Source organism: Cherax quadricarinatus, chromosome 97, assembly GCF_038502225.1.
Source record: "Cherax quadricarinatus isolate ZL_2023a chromosome 97, ASM3850222v1, whole genome shotgun sequence".
Classification (NCBI taxonomy): domain Eukaryota; kingdom Metazoa; phylum Arthropoda; class Malacostraca; order Decapoda; family Parastacidae; genus Cherax; species Cherax quadricarinatus.
In genome coordinates this window covers 3,486,984-3,507,301 of record NC_091388.1, presented here as the reverse complement: position 1 = coordinate 3,507,301, position 20,318 = coordinate 3,486,984, and the positions used below count along the sequence as shown (strand labels likewise).

The following is a 20,318-nucleotide window of genomic DNA, read 5'->3' as shown; positions in this document are numbered from 1 at the left end:
TACACGAGTGAGAGGGGTGGGACTTGCACATGAGCTAATAGTGTTTTTTTTTTTTTTTTTTTTTTTTTAACAAGTCGACTGTCTCCCACCGAGACAGGGTGACCCACCGAGGCAGGGTGACCCAAAAAAGAAAGAAAATCCCCAAAAAGAAAATACTTTCATCATCATTCAACACTTTCACCACACTCACACATTATCACTATTTTTGCAGAGGTGCTCAGAACACAACAGTTTAGAAGCATATACGTTTAAAGATACACAACATATCCCTCCAAACTGCCAATATCCCAAACCCCTCCTTTAAAGTGCAGGCATTGTATTTCCCATTTCCAGGACTCAAGTCCGACTATATGAAAATAGCCGGTTTCCCTGAATTTTTTTTTTTTTTTTTCAACAAGTCAGCCGTCTCCCACCGGGGCAGGGTGACCCAAAAAAGAAAGAAAATCCCCAAAAAGAAAGTGCTTTCATCATCATACAACACTTTCACCACACTCACACTTTATCACTGTTTTTGCAGAGGTGCTCAGAATACAACAGTTTAGAAGCATATACGTATGAAGATACACAACATATCCCTCCAAACTAAATATTACCCTGCTCACACTCCAACAGATCGTCAAGTCCCACGTACCATTCGTCTCCATTCACTCCTATCTAACACGCTCACGCACGCTTTCTGGAAGTCCAAGCCCCTTGCCCACAAAACCTCCTATACTAGGGTAACACTGGTAATGGGTTGGGCAAATATTTTTATTAGTGGGCTGAGGTTTAAGAAGGATCTTCCTAGTATAGGCCAGTAGACCTACTGCAGTGTTCCTCCTTTCATATGTTCCTTTATACTCCCTCTCTCCAATCTGATACCAAGTACACAAAAAACCTGCACATAGGAGAGAGGAGCTTATGACAACATTTTGGTCCGACTTGGACCATTTAAAAGTCACACTTTGTAAATGGTCCAAGTCAGGCCGATTATTATTATTATAATCAAGGGGGAAGCGCTAAACCCGGAGGATTATACAGCGCCTGGGGGGGGGGATGTGGAAGGCATTCAGGCTTAATTCGGGGAACTGGAGCACAGATAAGTCAGGCCGAAACATCTACATAAGCTCCTCTCTCCTATGTGCAAGTTATCTGTGTGTTGTTGCAGTCATGGTATTGCGTCTTTTTGATCTTTCTGATAACTAGTCTTTCTTTGCCTACACTTTTTATTACTTTCATCACGTTGCTCTTCTATCAAATATCTTTACATAATCTTTTACAGTGTTCTTATTTAGATTTGACTTTTATTTTTATTTGTTGGTACAATATAAATATTTCTAAACAAAAGCAGTAAAAGTTATGCTGAAGAATGTAGCACTTGTGTAATATTTGATAATCTTTATTGAGGAAATATTTCACCAGCCAGTGACTTCTTCAGTCCAGTGCAGAGAGGAAAGGTGGGAGATGAGAAGTTTAAGTTAATCAGTCCCTCAGTCTGGAGTCCGTGTGTTTGGTCTGTCAGTCATGATGGACAGAATACATTGACTCAGTCCCTCAGTCTGGAGTCCGTGTGTTTGGTCTGTCAGTCATGATGGACAGAACACATTGACTCAGTCCCTCAGTCTGGAGTCCGTGTGTTCGGTCTGTCGGTCATGATGGACAGAACACATTGACTCAGTCCCTCAGTCTGGAGTCCATGTGTTTGGTCTGTCAGTCATGATGGACAGAATACATTGACTCAGTCCCTCAGTCTGGAGTCCGTGTGTTCGGTCTGTCAGTCATGATGGACAGAACACATTGACTCAGTCCCTCAGTCTGGAGTCCGTGTGTTTGGTCTGTCAGTCATGATGGACAGAATACATTGACTCAGTCCCTCAGTCTGGAGTCCGTGTGTTTGGTCTGTCAGTCATGATGGACAGAACACATTGACTCCAGACTAAGGGACTGATTACCTCAAGTTCCTCCTTATCTTCCACCGTTCTTCTCTGTTCTGGACTGACGAGGCCACTGGCTGGTGAAACATTTCCTCAATATTCCCAAATGTTGCACAAGTACCACATTCTTCAGCTTGTCACTTTTCAAAACTATTTTCATCACACACAAGGTTTGCTCTTACAAGATAGAGTCTGGGTATTATGTTTATGAAAATAGTTGAAGCCGTGTGGCTCATTACGTATTGTAGTACCAGTGAACTGATTCGGGGAAACCGGTTAGCCAGACTTGAATCCTGGAGGTGGGAAATACAGTGTCTACTCTGAAGGAGGGTTTGAGATATTTTCTTCTTAGAGGGACATCTAAACTGTCATATTTCTGTGTCTCTGGCAAGACAGTGGTAGTGTGAATGATGGTGAAAGTGTTTCTTTTTCAGGTCACCCTGCCTTGGTGGGAGATGGTTCTGTATAAGCTGGTGTAATATTCTTGTAGTGTGGGAGTCCATGACAGGATGATCACTTGTTACTCTCTCATTTATTGTACCTTAGAAAGAAGAGAAAGGCACAATACTGTGACTAGAAGATTACACAAGTAACCTGCACATACCTGGAGTTTACCTGGAGAGACTTCCTGGTCTGTGACCAGGCCTCCTGGTGGATCAGAGCCTGATTAACCAGGCTGTTACTGCTGGCTGCACGCAATCCAACGTACGAGCCACACCCTGGCTGGTCAGGTACCGACTTTAGGTGCTTGTCCAGTGCCTGCTTGAAGACAGCCAGGGGTCTATTGGTAATCCCCCTTATGTATGCTGGGAGGCAGTTGAACAGTCTCGGGCCCCTGACACTTATTATATTGTATCTTAACGTGCTAGTGACACCCCTGCTTTTCATTGGGGGGATGTTGCATCGTCTGTCGAGTCTTTTGCTTTCGTTGTGAGTGATTTTCGTGTGCAAGTTCGGTACTAGTCCCTCTAGGATTTTCCAGGTGTATATAGGCATTTATGGATTTGGAAAAGGCGTATGACAGGGTGGATAGGGGGGCAATGTGGCAGATGTTGCAGGTGTATGGTGTAGGAGGTAGGTTACTGAAAGCAGTGAAGTGTTTTTACGAGGATAGTGAGGCTCAAGTTAGAGTATGTAGGAAAGAGGGAAATTATTTCCCAGTAAAAGTAGGCCTTAGACAAGGATGTGTGATGTCACCATGGTTGTTTAATATATTTATAGATGGGGTTGTAAGAGAAGTAAATGCGAGGGTCTTGGCAAAAGGCGTGGAGTTAAAAGATAAAGAATCACACATAAAGTGGGAGTTGTCACAGTTGCTCTTTGCTGATGACACTGTGCTCTTGGGAGATTCTGAAGAGAAGTTGCAGAGATTGGTGGATGAATTTGGTAGGGTGTGCAAAAGAAGAAAATTAAAAGTGAATACAGGAAAGAGTAAGGTTATGAGGATAACAAAAAGATTAGGTGATGAAAGATTGGATATCAGATTGGAGGGAGAGAGTATGGAGGAGGTGAATGTATTCAGATATTTGGGAGTGGACATGTCAGCAGATGGGTCTATGAAAGATGAGGTGAATCATAGAATTGATGAGGGGAAAAGGGTGAGTGGTGCACTTAGGAGTCTGTGGAGACAAAGAACTTTGTCCTTGGAGGCAAAGAGGGGAATGTATGAGAGTATAGTTTTACCAACACTCTTATGTGGGTGTGAAGCATGGGTGATGAATGTTGCAGCGAGGAGAAGGCTGGAGGCAGTGGAGATGTCATGTCTGAGGGCAATGTGTAGTGTGAATATAATGCAGAGAATTCGTAGTTTGGAAGTTAGAAGGAGGTGCGGGATTACCAAAACTGTTGTCCAGAGGGCTGAGGAAGGGTTGTTGAGGTGGTTCAGACATGTAGAGAGAATGGAGCAAAACAGAGTGACTTCAAGAGTTTATCAGTCTGTAGTGGAAGGAAGGCGGGGTAGGGGTCAGCCTACGAAAGGTTGGAGGGAGGGGGTAAAGGAGGTTTTGTGTGCGAGGGGCTTGGACTTCCAGCAGGCATGCGTGAGCATGTTTGATAGGAGTGAATGGAGACAAATGGTTTTTTAATACTTGACGTGCTGTTGGAGTGTGAACAAAGTAACATTTATGAAGGGGTTCAGGGAAACCGGCAGGCCGGACTTGAGTCCTGGAGATGGGAAGTACAGTGCCTGCTCTCTGAAGGAGGGGTGTTAATGTTGCAGTTTAAAAACTGTAGTGTAAATCACCCTTCTGGCAAGACAGTGATGGAGTGAATGATGGTGAAAGTTTTTCTTTTTCGGGCCACCCTGCCTTGGTGGGAATCGGCCAGTGTGATAATAATAATAAAAAAAAAATATAGTCATGTATCTCTCCTGCCTGCTTTCCAGGGAGTACAGGTTCAGGAACTTCAAGCACTCCCAGTAATTGAGGTGTTTTATCTCCGTTATGCACGCCGTGAAGGTTCTCTGTACATTTTCTAGGTCAGCAATTTCATCTGCCTTGAAAGGTGCTGTTAGTGTGCAGCAATATTCCAGCCTAGATAGAACAAGCGACCTGAAGAGTGTCATCATGGGCTTGGCATCCCTAGTTTTGAAGGTTCTCATTATCCATCCTGTCATTTTTCTAGCAGATGCAATTGATACAATGTTATGGTCCTTGAAGGTGAGATCCTCCAACATGATCACTCCCAGGTCTTTGACATTTGTTTTTCACTCTGTTTTGTGGAAGGAATTTGTTTTGTACTCTGATGAAGTTTTAAATTCCTCATGTTTACCATATCGGAGTAATTGAAATTTCTCATCATTGAACTTCATATTGTTTTCTGCAGCCCAGTGAAAGATTTGGTTGATGTCCGCCTGGAGCCTTGCAGTGTCTGCAATGAAAGACACTGTCATGCAGATTCGGGTGTCATCTGCAAAGGAAGACACGGTGCTGTGGCTGACATCCTTGTCTATGTCAGATATGAGGATGAGAAGCAAGATGGGAGCGAGTACTGTGCCTTGTGGAACAGAGCTTTTCACCGTAGCCACCTCAGACTTTACTCTGTTGACTACTACTCTTTGTGTTCTGTAATAGTCAACAGAGTAAAGTCCGAGGCAGCTACGGTGAAAAGCTCTGTTCCACAAGGCACAGTACTCGCTCCCATCTTGTTTCTCATCCTCATATCTGACATAGACAAGGATGTCAGCCAAGTATAAAGTATACAGACCATAGCTGACATCAATGACATACTACTATATAGAAAGCCCTTTGTTATGCAGAGCATTTCCCACAAATTAGGTCAGTTTTGTCCCGGGATGCCACCCACACCAGTCCACTAACATATAGGTACCCATTTTTTTACTGATGGGTGAACATAGACAACCAGTGTAAGGAAACACACCCACTGTTTCCACCCTCGCCAGGAATCGAACCCGGACATTCAGCATGTGAAGCCAGAGCTTTTGCCACCAGGCCACGGGCCCCTGTTTATGGCCCAAGTCGGACCGAAACATCACAAGTTTCTATCTTCTATATCCAGGTTATTTGTGTATTCATTATTGTCACTTAGTTTCGTATTTAAGTTGACGTACACAAAGTGGATTTTGAGTTCTGGAGGAAGGAAGTAGAGTGCTTGCACTCTGATGAATGTGTGTGAATGTTGCTTATAATGAATGGGTGTGAATGTTGCTTATAATGAATGGGTGTGAATGTTGCTTATAATGAATGGGTGTGAATGTTGCTTATAATGAATGGGTGTGAATGTTGCTTATAATGAATGGGTGTGAATGTTGCTTATAATGAATGGGTGTGAATGTTGCTTATTCATAATGGGTAAGAATGTTGCTTATTCATAATGGGTAAGAATGGTGCTTATTCATAATGGGTAAGAATGTTGCTTATTCATAATGGGTAAGAATGTTGCTTATTCATAATGGGTAAGAATGGTGCTTATTCATAATGAATGGCTGCAAATGTTGTATTTTGTTGATGTCAACACACTTCTAGAAATACAGGTATTGAACGAGTGATGGTGAATGTGTTTCCTTGTTTAGGGGGAGGGAAGACACACCTTGTCTTGGTGGAAAGCATCAAGTGTGGGAAATAAACATTAATAATATAACAATGTTTATGGTTGGTACTTAGTGATTCAAAGATATTCTGTTGATCACCCTTAGTGCAATTATAGGTAGGAGATTCACTGTGATTATCTTATGTCTAAAGAATAATATCTTATATTTAAAGAATATTATGTTATGATGAATGGTTTGAAAAACCGACAAGTTGAAGATTGAGACACTTATGCAGCATATGGGAATCTTTATTCAGGAAACGTTTCGCCACACAGTGGCTTCATCAGTCCAATACAAAGAGGAAGGCGTAAGGAGAGGAGGAGTATGAGGTAATCAGTCCCTCAACCTGGAGTCGATGTGTGGACTGAACACATCGACTCCAGGTTGAGGGACTGATTACCTCATTCTCCTCCTCTCCTTACGCCTTCCTCTTTGTATTGGACTGATGAAGCCACTGTGTGGCGAAACGTTTCCTGAATAAAGATTCCCATATGCTGCATAAGTGTCTCAATCTTCAATATTATGTTATACTGAAAGATTGTATTATATCTAAAGAATAACACAGTGGTACCTTGAATTTCAAACAGCTCCGAGCTTGAATAATTATGTAAGTGTATTTTTGTAAGTGCTTTTGTAAGTGTATTTTTGGAGGTCTGAAATGGGCTAATCTAATTTATATTATTCCTCATGGGAACAAATTCGTTTGGTAACGACACTCGAACAGCCGTCTGGAATGAATTTCGGCTAAAATTCGAGGTGCCACTGTATATTATATCTAAGGAATAGTATATTATATTTGAAGAATAATTAAAGCATACAGGGTGTTTTAAAGAGACGGATCCATTTTGAAACACCCTGGTGTATCATTTTGAAACACCCTGTAATATATCTAAAAACAATTGTAGTGTTTGAGGTAGTGAATATATTTTTTATGTAGTGCGTATGTATATACACGAATGTTTTTATATCGTCTGTAATTATAAATGTTTTATACATATTGGCTGTTTTCTTATTCTTGGTAAGTTCTTTCTGCCTTGGGATGTTGTTGTTAAACATCAATTGTAGTTTCTAGCACAATCAGTACCTTGATATGCTCAGTGCCTTGATACTCTCAGTTGTCTTGATGCCCTCTTGGAAGCCCCACCATCAGTGCTTTGATACCCTTAGTCTGCCATCTTGGAAGCTCCACTTTCAGTGCCTTGATACCCTCAGTCTACCATCTTAGTCCCATCATCAGTACCTTGATACCCTCAGTCTACCATCTTAGACAGCCCCACCATCAGTGCCTTGATACCCTCAGTCTACCATCTTAGACAGCCCCACCATCAGTGCCTTGATACCCTCAGTCTACCATCTTAGACAGCCCCACCATCAGTGCCTTGATACCCTCAATCTACCATCTTAGACAGCCCCACCATCAGTGCCTTGATACCCTCAGTCTACCATCTTAGACAGCCCCAGCATCAGTGCCTTGATACCCTCAGTCTACCATCTTAGACAGCCCCACCATCAGTGCCTTGATACCCTCAGTCTACCATCTTAGGCAGCCCCACCATCAGTGCCTTGATACCCTCGTCTACCATCTTAGACAGCCCCACCATCAGTGCTTTGATACCCTCGGTCTACCATCTTAGCCCCAGCATCAGTGCCTTGATACCCTCAGTCTACCATCTTAGACAGCCCCACCATCAGTGCCTTGATACCCTCAGTCTACCATCTTAGACAGCCCCACCATCAGTGCCTTGATACCCTCAGTCTACCATCTTAGACAGCCCCACCATCAGTGCCTTGATACCCTCAGTCTACCATCTTAGACAGCCCCAGCATCAGTGCCTTGATACCCTCAATCTACCATCTTAGACAGCCCCACCATCAGTGCTTTGATACCCTCGGTCTACCATCTTAGCCCCAGCATCAGTGCCTTGATACCCTCAGTCTACCATCTTAGACAGCCCCACCATCAGTGCCTTGATACCCTCAGTCTACCATCTTAGACAGCCCCACCATCAGTGCCTTGATACCCTCAGTCTACCATCTTAGACAGCCCCACCATCAGTGCCTTGATACCCTCAGTCTACCATCTTTGACAGCCCCAGCATTAGTGCCTTGATACCCTCAATCTACCATCTTAGCCCCACCATCAGTGCCTTGATACCCTCAATCTACCATCTTAGACAGCCCCACCATCAGTGCCTTGATACCCTCAATCTACCATCTTAGACAGCCCCAGCATCAGTGCAGTGTCTGTCTCAACTCTCTCTTAACTAAACATAATACACTAACATTTCGGCACATAATGCAACCATCACGTTTTTCCCCGTATATGGTCACTTACTGTCCCATTCATTATTCATTTGTGCCTGTGTAATTTCTTGCTTTATCTTTTATGACTCACGAAATCATAATGACACGATTGCAAACAAGCCATACCCATGGTATGGTTTGTTTGCAATTGTGTCATTACGATTTCGTGAGTCATGTTGACTGCAGTGAAGGGACATGAGCTAGAGTTCGTCATGGCCACGCTAGCTGGAGATTCGTCTGTAAAAACTTGCATTTGTGGTCACAGTGGTGGCCTATGCTAACCTTCTTATGGTGTAGAAATATACCTAGTTGGACGAATCTTATTGTGGGTAGCTAGTCCAGTGGCTAACGCGACGGTCTGGAGTTTTGAGACTCTCTGACCGCGGGTTCAAATCCCGCCTGTGGTATGGTTTATCTTTTATGTACAGGAACTCCTCATCTTACAAACATGTTGGGAACCTCTTGGATTGTGTATAATAATGGATTTGCAGGAAGCGTGTGTGAGCATGTTAGATAGTGAATGGAGACAAATGGTTTTTAGGACTTGACATGCTGTTGGAGTGTGAGCAAGGTAACATTTGTGAAGGGGTTCAGGAAAACCTGCAGGCCGGACTTGAGTCCTGGAGATGGGAAGTTCAGTGCCTGCACTCTGAAGGAGGGGTGTTAATGTTGCAGTTTAAAAACTGTAGTGTAGAGCACCCTTCTGGCAAGACAGTGATGGAGTGAATGATGGTGAAAGTTTTTCTTTTTCGGGCCACCCTGCCTTGGTGGGAAACAGCCGATGTGTTAATAAAAAAAAGACATTAAACACATTACAGAAGATTCTCACCATGTTTGTAAGTCGAGGATGTCAAACCAAAATTTTGGAATTCTTCAACTTATTTTTCAAGAGTGTATACCAGATTATAATAATATACTTCAGAAGTATTTGGAGAACATTCTTTGTGACCATTAATAATTTAGAATAAATAAGCTTAAAAAAATAGATTTACAGGATTGGGAAAAATACCATAAGTTTTATATAACAAAAGCCCCCAGTGTTGGGGTTAATTTAATACAGTAGAACAGTCACCTGCCTCGGTGGGAGACGGCTGACTTGTTGAAAAAAAAAAAAAAAAAAACTCCCATATCTGCAGATTAGATTTCCAGTTTCAGTTATCCACAGTTTGTAAAGTAAAAGGACACAAGTGCAACTAATGTGACATTTTATTGTGGCAACGTTTCACTCTCCAGGAGCTTGACTTGACGAAGATCTGTTGGATCTGTTGGAGTGTGAGCAGGGTAATATTTAGTGAAGGGATTCAGGGAAACCGGTTATTTTCATATAGTCGGACTTGAGTCCTGGAAATGGGAAGTACAATGCCTGCACTTTAAAGGAGGGGTTTGGGATATTGGCAGTTTGGAGGGATTTGTTGTGTATCTTTATACGTATATGCTTCTGAACTGTTGTATTCTGAGCACCTCTGCAAAAGCAGTGATAATGTGTGAGTGAGGTGAAAGTGTTGAATGATGATGAAAGCATTTTCTTTTTGGGGATTTTCTTTCTTTTTTGGGTCACCCTGCCTCGGTGGGAGACGGCCAACTTGTTGAAAAAAAAAAAAAAATTAATTGCACTTGTGTCCTTTTACTTTACATATTGTCAGTAATTCTACCAACGTTATTACTATCCACAGTTTACTGTGGCTTCAAAATAACCCTTAATTTTGCATAATAATGGTCACAGAGCACAAAAGTTGTGGTGGTGGCAGCTCTTCAAAGCCTAAGAAAAGCCATTAAGTGCTTCCCATCAGTGAGAAAGTAATAATTCTTCACTTAATGTGTGTAATTTATCAATTAAACTATCATAGGTATATTTACGAGATATATTTGAGTCTTGGTATTGTCGATTTGCAATGGGTTCGTTGGAACGTAAGCCCGTCGTAAGTCAAGAAGAACCTGTAATGCCCATTCAGAACAACCACAGGCCTCTAGACCTTTCGTGTTACAATCAACTTCATCAGGAGCTTGTAATGTTGCACAAATAGAGTAGGAAATCCAGGCAGATGAGTTCATGGAAATGATTTCTTTATGCCATTTCTCTCCCCATTCTACCATCCCTCCCTTTCAACCATTTCTCTTCTTTCTACCATCTCTACTTTCTACCATCTGTACTTTCTACCATCTCTCTCTTCTTTCTACAATCTCTCAACTTCCCTTTCTACCATCTCTCTTTACTTTCTACCATCTCTGTTTACTTTCTACCATATCTGTTTACTTTCTACCATGTCTTTTCTTTCTACCATCTCTGTTTACTTTCTACCATCTCTGTTTACTTTCTACCATCTCTCTCTACTTTCTACCATCTCTCTTTACTTTCTACCATATCTGTTTACTTTCTACCATCTCTCTTCTTTCTACCATCTCTGTTTACTTTCTACCATCTCTGTATACTTTCTACCATCTCTCTTCTTTCTACCATCTCTCTTTACTTTCTACCATCTCTCTCTTCCTTCTACAATCTCTCAACTTCCCTTTCTACCATCTCTCTTTACTTTCTACCATCTCTGTTTACTTTCTACCATATCTGTTTACTTTCTACCATCTCTCTTTACTTTCTACCATCTCTGTTTACTTTCTACCATATGTTTACTTTCTACCATATCTGTTTACTTTCTACCATCTCTCTTCTTTCTACCATCTGTTTACTTTCTACCATCTCTCTCTACTTTCTACCATCTCTCTTTACTTTCTACCATATCTGTTTACTTTCTACCATCTCTCTTCTTTCTACCATCTCTGTTTACTTTCTACCATCTCTGTATACTTTCTACCATCTCTGTTTACTTTCTACCATCTCTGTTTACTTTCTACCATCTCTGTTTACTTTCTACCATATCTGTTTACTTTCTACCATCTCTCTTCTTTCTACCATCTCTGTTTACTTTCTACCATCTCTGTTTACTTTCTACCATCTCTCTCTACTTTCTAAAATCTCTCTTTACTTTCTACCATATCTGTTTACTTTCTACCATCTCTCTTCTTTCTACCATCTCTGTTTACTTTCTACCATCTCTGTATACTTTCTACCATCTCTCTTCTTTCTACCATCTCTGTTTACTTTCTACCATCTCTCTCTACTTTCTACCATCTCTCTTTACTTTCTACCATCTCTACTTTCTACCATCTCTCTTTACTTTCTACCATCTCTCTTTACTTTCTACCATCTCTCTTTACTTTCTACCATCTCTCTCTACTTTCTACCATCTCTCTTTACTTTCTACCATCTCTCTTTACTTTCTACCATCTCTCTTTACTTTCTACCATCTCTCTTTACTTTCTACCATCTCTCTCTACTTTCTACCATCTCTCTTTACTTTCTACCATCTCTCTTTACTTTCTACCATCTCTCTTTACTTTCTACCATCTCTACTTTCTACCATCTCTCTTTACTTTCTACCATCTCTCTTTACTTTCTACCATCTCTCTTTAATTTCTACCATCTCTCTTTACTTTCTACAATCTCTCTCTACTTTCTACCATCTCTCTCTACTTTCTACCATCTCTCTTTACTTTCTACCATCTCTCTTTACTTTCTACCATCTCTGTTTACTTTCTACCATCTCTCTTTACTTTCTACCATCTCTCTTTACTTTCTACCATCTCTCTTTACTTTCTACCATCTCTACTTTCTACCATCTCTCTCTACTTTCTACCATCTCTCTCTACTTTCTACCATCTCTCTTTACTTTCTACCATCTCTCTCTACTTTCTACCATCTCTCTTTACTTTCTACCATCTCTCTCTACTTTCTACCATCTCTCTTTACTTTCTACCATCTCTCTCTACTTTCTACCATCTCTCTCTACTTTCTACCATCTCTCTCTACTTTCTACCATCTCTCTCTACTTTCTACCATCTCTCTTTACTTTCTACCATCTCTCTTTACTTTCTACCATCTCTCTTTACTTTCTACCATCTCTCTTTACTTTCTACCATCTCTCTCTACTTTCTACCATCTCTTTTTACTTTCTACCATCTCTCTTTACTTTCTACCATCTCTCTTTACTTTCTACCATCTCTCTACTTTCTACCATCTCTCTTTACTTTCTACCATCTCTCTCTACTTTCTACCATTTCTCTTTCTACCATCTCTCTTTACTTTCTACCATCTCTCTTTACTTTCTACCATCTCTCTTTACTTTCTACCATCTCTCTCTACTTTCTACCATCTCTCTCTACTTTCTACCATCTCTCTTTACTTTCTACCATCTCTCTCTACTTTCTACCATCTCTCTCTACTTTCTACCATCTCTCTTTACTTTCTACCATCTCTCTTACTTTCTACCATCTCTCTTTACTTTCTACCATCTCTCTTTACTTTCTACCATCTCTCTCTACTTTCTACCATCTCTCTCTACTTTCTACCATCTCTCTCTACTTTCTACCATCTCTCTTTACTTTCTACCATCTCTCTTTACTTTCTACCATCTCTCTTTACTTTCTACCATCTCTCTTTACTTTCTACCATCTCTCTTTACTTTCTACCATCTCTCTTTACTTTCTACCATCTCTCTCTACTTTCTACCATCTCTCTTTACTTTCTACCATCTCTCTTTACTTTCTACCATCTCTCTTTACTTTCTACCATCTCTCTTTACTTTCTACCATCTCTCTTTACTTTCTACCATCTCTCTTTACTTTCTACCATCTCTCTTTACTTTCTACCATCTCTCTCTACTTTCTACCATCTCTCAACTCTCTCTACTTTCTACCATCTCTACTTTAAGGACACAAGACACATGTGCAACAGTTGGGTATCTTTACTGGTGAAATATTTAGCTTACACAGTAGGATTCTTCAGTCGAGTACAGAAGAATGAGTAGAAGCAGAGGAGATGCAAAGACGATATAATCAGTCCATCAGCCTTGAAGATGTAGTTTAGAGGTGGTCAGTCCCTCAGCCTGGAGAAGAGTAATGATCCATAGTCTGGAACATGTGAAACTGGAGGGACTTAATACTGTCAGAAGGTGAGGTGTAGTCCACCAGTAGAAAAAGAATGTAGCCATTGAGAAGATTTGTTACCTTTGTAACCTGTTCAGCTATCAAAACTTTGAGGCCCAGTCCCTGTACCTCTGTAATGTTGAGGTACAGTCCCTGGACCCATTATGTACCTCTGTAATGTTGAGGTACAGTCCCTGGACCCATTATGTACCTCTAATGTTGAGGTACAGTCCCTGGACCCATTACGTACCTCTAATGTTGAGGTACAGTCCCTGGACCCATTATGTACCTCTGTAATGTTAAGGTACAGTCCCTGGACCCATTATGTACCTCTGTAATGTTGAGGTACAGTCCCTGGACCCATTATGTACCTCTGTAATGTTGAGGTACAGTCCCTGGACCCATTATGTACATCTGTAATGTTGAGGTGCAGTCCCTGGACCCATTATGTACCTCTGTAATGTTGAGGTACAGTCCCTGGACCCATTATGTACCTCTGTAATGTTGAGGTGCAGTCCCTGGACCCATTATGTACCTCTGTAATGTTGAGATACAGCCTCTGGACCCATTATGTACCTCTGTAATCTTTTTGACCACCGCCCACAGGGTGGGTCTGGTGTATATAATAAAGGTATTTCTCTTAACAAATACTAAACATTGAGAAGATCAGGTCCCTCTTAAATCCAGCCATCTTTACTTCTGATGAATTAGAAACACGTACAACACTTGGGTATCTTTACTGAGGGAACTTTTGCCATACAGTGGCTTCATCAGTCCTTATGAAGAGTAGTGAAGAACTGGAGGAATTTGAGATAATCAGTCCCTCAGGGACTTAACCTGTCATTAGTACTCGAGTACAGTGGTCAAAGCCACTTAACCTATCATTCATACTTGAGTAAAGTGGTCACATCACGTAACCTATTATTCATACTTGAGTAAAGTGGTCACACCACTTAACCTATCATTCATACTCGAGTAAAGTGGTCACACCACTTAACCTATCATTCATACTTGAGTAAAGTGGTCACATCACTTAACCTATCATTCATACTTGAGTAAAGTGGTCACATCACTTAACCTATCATTCATACTTGAGTAAAGTGGTCACATCACTTAACCTATCATTCATACTTGAGTAAAGTGGTCACATCACTTAACCTATCATATATACTTGAGTAAAGTGGTCACATCACTTAACCTATCATTCATACTTGAGTAAAGTGGTCACACCACTTAACCTATCATTCATACTTGAGTAAAGTGGTCACACCACTTAACCTATCATTCATACTTGAGTAAAGTGGTCACACCACTTAACCTATCATTCATACTTGAGTAAAGTGGTCACACCACTTAACCTATCATTCATACTTGAGTAAAGTGGTCACATCACTTAACCTATCATTCATACTTGAGTGAAGTGGTCACATCACTTAACCTATCATTCATACTTGAGTAAAGTGGTCACATCACTTAACCTATCATACATACTTGAGTAAAGTGGTCACATCACTTAACCTATCATACATACTTGAGTAAAGTGGTCACATCACTTAACGTATCATTCATACTTGAGTAAAGTGGTCACACCACTTAACCTATCATTCATACTTGAGTAAAGTGGTCACACCACTTAACCTATCATTCATACTCGAGTAAAGTGGTCACACCACTTAACCGATCATTCATACTTGAGTACAGTGGTCACACTTGTCATTCATACTTGAGTAAAGTGGTCACACCACTTAACCTATCATTCGTACTTGAGTAAAGTGGTCACACTTGTCATTCATACTTGAGTAAAGTGGTCACACCACTTAACCTATCATTCATACTTGAGTAAAGTGGTCACACTTGTCATTCATACTTGAGTAAAGTGGTCACACTTGTCATTCATACTTGAGTAAAGTGGTCACACTTGTCATTCATACTTGAGTAAAGTGGTCACACTTGTCATTCGTACTTGAGTAAAGTGGTCACACCACTTAACCTATCATTCATACTTGAGTAAAGTGGTCACACTTGTCATTCGTACTTGAGTAAAGTGGTCACACCACTTAACCTATCATTCATACTTGAGTAAAGTGGTCACACCACTTAACCTATCATTCATACTTGAGTAAAGTGGTCACACTTGTCATTCGTACTTGAGTAAAGTGGTCACACCACTTAACCTATCATTCATACTTGAGTAAAGTGGTCACACCACTTAACCTATCATTCATACTTGAGTAAAGTGGTCACACTTGTCATTCGTACTTGAGTAAAGTGGTCACACTTGTCATTCATACTTGAGTAAAGTGGTCACACCACTTAACCTATCATTCGTACTTGAGTAAAGTGGTCACACTTGTCATTCATACTTGATTAAAGTGGTCACACCACTTAACCTATCATTCGTACTTGAGTAAAGTGGTCACACTTGTCATTCATACTTGAGTAAAGTGGTCACACCACTTAACCTATCATTCGTACTTGAGTAAAGTGGTCACACTTGTCATTCGTACTTGAGTAAAGTGGTCACACCACTTAACCTATCATTCGTACTTGAGTAAAGTGGTCACACCACTTAACCTATCATTCATACTCGAGTAAAGTGGTCACACTTGTCATTCATACTTGATTAAAGTGGTCACACCACTTAACCTATCATTCGTACTTGAGTAAAGTGGTCACACTTGTCATTCATACTTGAGTAAAGTGGTCACACCACTTAACCTATCATTCGTACTTGAGTAAAGTGGTCACACTTGTCATTCATACTTGAGTAAAGTGGCCACACCACTTAACCTATCATTCATACTTGAGTACAGTGGTCACACTTGTCATTCATACTTGAGTAAAGTGGTCACACCACTTAACCTATCATTCGTACTTGAGTAAAGTGGTCATACTTGTCATTCGTACTTGAGTAAAGTGGTCACACCACTTAACCTATCATTCGTACTTGAGTAAAGTGGTCATACTTGTCATTCGTACTTGAGTAAAGTGGTCACATCACTTAACCTATCATATATTTCCCTCACTATCAATACTTATTCTTTTATTCTCTCTCAATTTCCATTTTTATTCATATTAACTTCATGTTTTTAATACATAAAAAACGCTCCTACATATATAATATCAACCACAAATCAGCCAGCTTATTATACTCAGTTTTTTTTATCTTATTTCACTTATTATTCACAATTTGGCTTATTTTTATTTTTTATATATTGTTTATTATATTATAACATAATTTAATATACATAAATAAAGTGAATTATAATTTTTTGGTAAAAATCTGGCGTCTGGCCGATAATGTTCCATTAACAATAATTACGAAGAAAAAAGTATATGGACGGAGTTTATAGTTTTTTTCGGAAATAGATAAAATATATTAATCCATAACCCATGTCAAAATATACCAAAAAAATAGGCCTAGTCTGCCTGAAATAACTAGGCCTACCACAACCACTTATAATTAACATTCCACGTAAACCCAACATTGTAAACTTTACGAGGAAATAAATATTTTATATTCCGATGAATATGTAAACTAGAATAAGACAGATAAGAGATATAAATATGTTAGATGTTATTAATATGGTCAGTGTGGTGGTGACCGCCGTCGGGGGAGGACACTCGCGCTCCTCAATTTTTATCTATTATTCCCTTTAATATCCCTCTTGGAGCTACAAAACCAGTGATAATTAACATTATTTTATTCAAATATACATTTTGGATACTCATTTAGTGGTTAAAATTAATTTTTTTTTGTGATACGAGTATTATCGAGATAAATATTAATAGTGAAGAATTATTGGTATAAGAGGTATTAATAGATGGGTAGGCCTAGGTAATAGGCTCAAAAAAAGGGTAAATATTGTAGTGAGTGCGGAAGAATACGTCAAGATGTACACGGTGTCCCGTGGACCCAGCAGAATCATAAACCGGACCAGGAGGGGTGAGAAACACATATTTCACCTTAATTAACCCCTATAATAACCTCCCCTCCCCCGTGACACACTGCCTATATCAGATTAACACCAGTCTACGTGTAATTAACATTAATTTAACCCGCAGATTTAAGCCAGAAACTTGAAAATTTGGATCAAGTTAACAGGAAGAAAAGTGACCAACAACACACTGACATGAGGTTAGTACCGCTATGTAAACTAGTTCCTTATTTTTCACCTCTGTTTATCTTATTTCATACTTGTTTATTCGCTTATTTCTCTGTTTATTCGTATTTTTGGTATTTGGTTATTACTGTTGTATTCTGTGTTGTATTTTAAGTACGTAAATTAAGTTTCTTTATTTCACCTCTATTTATCTTATTTAATCGTTATTTATTCGCTTATTTCTCTGTTTATTCGTATTTTTGGTATTTGGTTATTACTGTTGTATTCTGTGTTGTATTTTAAGTACGTAAATTAAGTTTCTTTATTTCACCTCTATTTATCTTATTTAATCGTTATTTATTCGCTTATTTCTCTTTTTATTCGTATTTTTGGTATTTGGTTATTACTGTTGTATTCTGTGTTTTATTTTAAGTACGTAAATCAACTGTCTTTATTTCACCTCTATTTATCTTATTTAATCGTTATTTATTCGCTTATTTCTCTGTTTATTCGTATTTTTCGTATTTGGTTATCACTGTTGTATTCTATGTATTATTTTAAGTACGTAAATTAAGTTTCTTTATTTCACCTCTATTTATCTTATTTAATCGTTATTTATTCGCTTATTTCTCTTTTTATTCGTATTTTTGGTATTTGGTTATCACTGTTGTATTCTATGTATTATTTTAAGTACGTAAATTAAGTTTCTTTATTTCACCTCTATCTTATTTAATCATTATTTATTCGGTTATTTCTCAAATTATCTTATTTAAACCTTATTTATTCGCTTATTTCTGTTTATTCGTATTTTTGTTATTTGCTTATTACTGTTTTATTCTATATTATTTTAAGTTCATAAATCAAATGTCTTTATTTCACTTATATTATCTCGAAATTATCAAATATATAATAACGTTATTTAACATTTTTTTATATTTAACTATTACAGTACTTCAACCTGGGTTAAATAAATAATTTAACCTGGCAGATCCAGTCACATTATTACACTTAAATTATCTAATTATTATTTATTTACTAAATAATTTAGTTATTTAGCATCATTTCTTATATTTGAATTATCAAAATATTTAACTTTAATTCCAAAGATAATTATTTTACCCAGGCAGATCCAGTCACATTATTACATGTCTAATTATCATTTATTTACTCATTTACATGTCTAATTATCATTTATTTACTCATTTACATGTCTAATTATCATTTATTTACACATTTACATGTCTAATTATCATTTATTTACACATTTACATGTCTAATTATCATTTACTAATTTACATGTCTAATTATTTACTCATTTACATGTCTAATTATCATTTACTCATTTACATGTCTAATTATCATTTACTCATTTGCATGTCTAATTATTCATTTACTCATTTAGTTATTTATTTACTAAGTCAGTAAGTTTATCCAGGTATACATAAACACAGATACATGTATTATCATACATAGCAGTATATGTGTAGACAACATGTATTATCATACATAGCAGTATATGTGTAGACAACCTACATTATCATACATAGCAGTATATGTGTAGACAACCTGCATTATCATACATAGCAGTATATGTGTAGACAACCTGTATTATCATACATAGCAGTATATGTGTAGACAACCTGCATGATCATACATAGCAGTATATGTGTAGACAACCTGCATTATCATACATAGCAGTATATGTGTAGACAACCTGCATGATCAAACATAGCAGTATATTGGGAGCGCTTGAGGTTTCTAAACCTGTATTCCCTGGAACGCAGGAGGGAGAGATACATGATTATATACACCTGGAAAATCCTAGAGGGACTAGTACCGAACTTGCACACGAAAATCACTCACTACGAAAGCAAAAGACTTGGCAGACGATGCACCATCCCCCCAATGAAAAGCAGGGGTGTCACTAGCACGTTAAGAGACCATACAATAAGTGTCAGGGGCCCGAGACTATTCAACTGCCTCCCAGCACACATAAGGGGGATTACCAACAGACCCCTGGCAGTCTTCAAGCTGGCACTGGACAAGCACCTAAAGTCAGTTCCTGATCAGCCGGGCTGTGGCTTGTGCGTTGGTTTGCGTGCAGCCAGCAGCAACAGCCTGGTTGATCAGGCTCTGATCCACCAGGAGGCCTGGTCACAGACCGGGCCGCGGGGGCGCTGACCCCCGGAACTCTCTCCAGGTAAACTCCAGGTAATATGTGTAGACAACCTGTATTATCATACATAGCAGTATATGTGTAGACAACCTACATTATCATACATAGCAGTATATGTGTAGACAACCTACATTATCATACATAGCAGTATATGTGTAGACAACCTGTATTATCATACATAGCAGTATATGTGTAGACAACCTACATTATCATACATAGCAGTATATGTGTAGACAACCTACATTATCATACATAGCAGTATATGTGTAGACAACCTGTATTATCATACATAGCAGTATATGTGTAGACAACCTGTATTATCATACATAGCAGTATATGTGTAGACAACCTGTATTATCATACATAGCAGTATATGTGTAGACAACCTACATTATCATACATAGCAGTATATGTGTAGACAACCTACATTATCATACATAGCAGTATATGTGTAGACAACCTGTATTATCATACATAGCAGTATATGTGTAGACAACCTGTATTATCATACATAGCAGTATATGTGTAGACAACCTACATTATCATACATAGCAGTATATGTGTAGACAACCTACATTATCATACATAGCAGTATATGTGTAGACAACCTACATTATCATACATAGCAGTATATGTGTAGACAACCTGTATTATCATACATAGCAGTATATGTGTAGACAACCTACATTATCATACATAGCAGTATATGTGTAGACAACCTACATTATCATACATAGCAGTATATGTGTAGACAACATGTTTTTATTTATTTATTTATTTACAATTTAAGCATA

At 38.9% G+C, this 20,318-nt stretch overlaps 1 protein-coding gene across 2 annotated transcripts in view; it reads left to right on the top strand.

Moving 5' to 3' along the window:
* Nucleotides 1-16,814: 16,814 nt before the first annotated feature.
* LOC128705014 (MAPK regulated corepressor interacting protein 2) overlaps nucleotides 16,815-20,318 on the top strand; it is a 57,965-nt gene continuing 54,461 nt past the window's right edge. Inside the window, exons 1-2 of one of the 2 annotated variants that reach the window (XM_053800253.2) lie at nucleotides 16,815-17,191; nucleotides 17,311-17,383. In XM_053800253.2, coding sequence (XP_053656228.1) covers nucleotides 17,140-17,191; nucleotides 17,311-17,383 — 125 coding nt within the window. In that variant the 5' untranslated portion in view covers nucleotides 16,815-17,139. The remainder of the gene's footprint in view (nucleotides 17,192-17,310; nucleotides 17,384-20,318) is intronic. The other variant, XM_053800252.2, reaches the window with a different exon arrangement.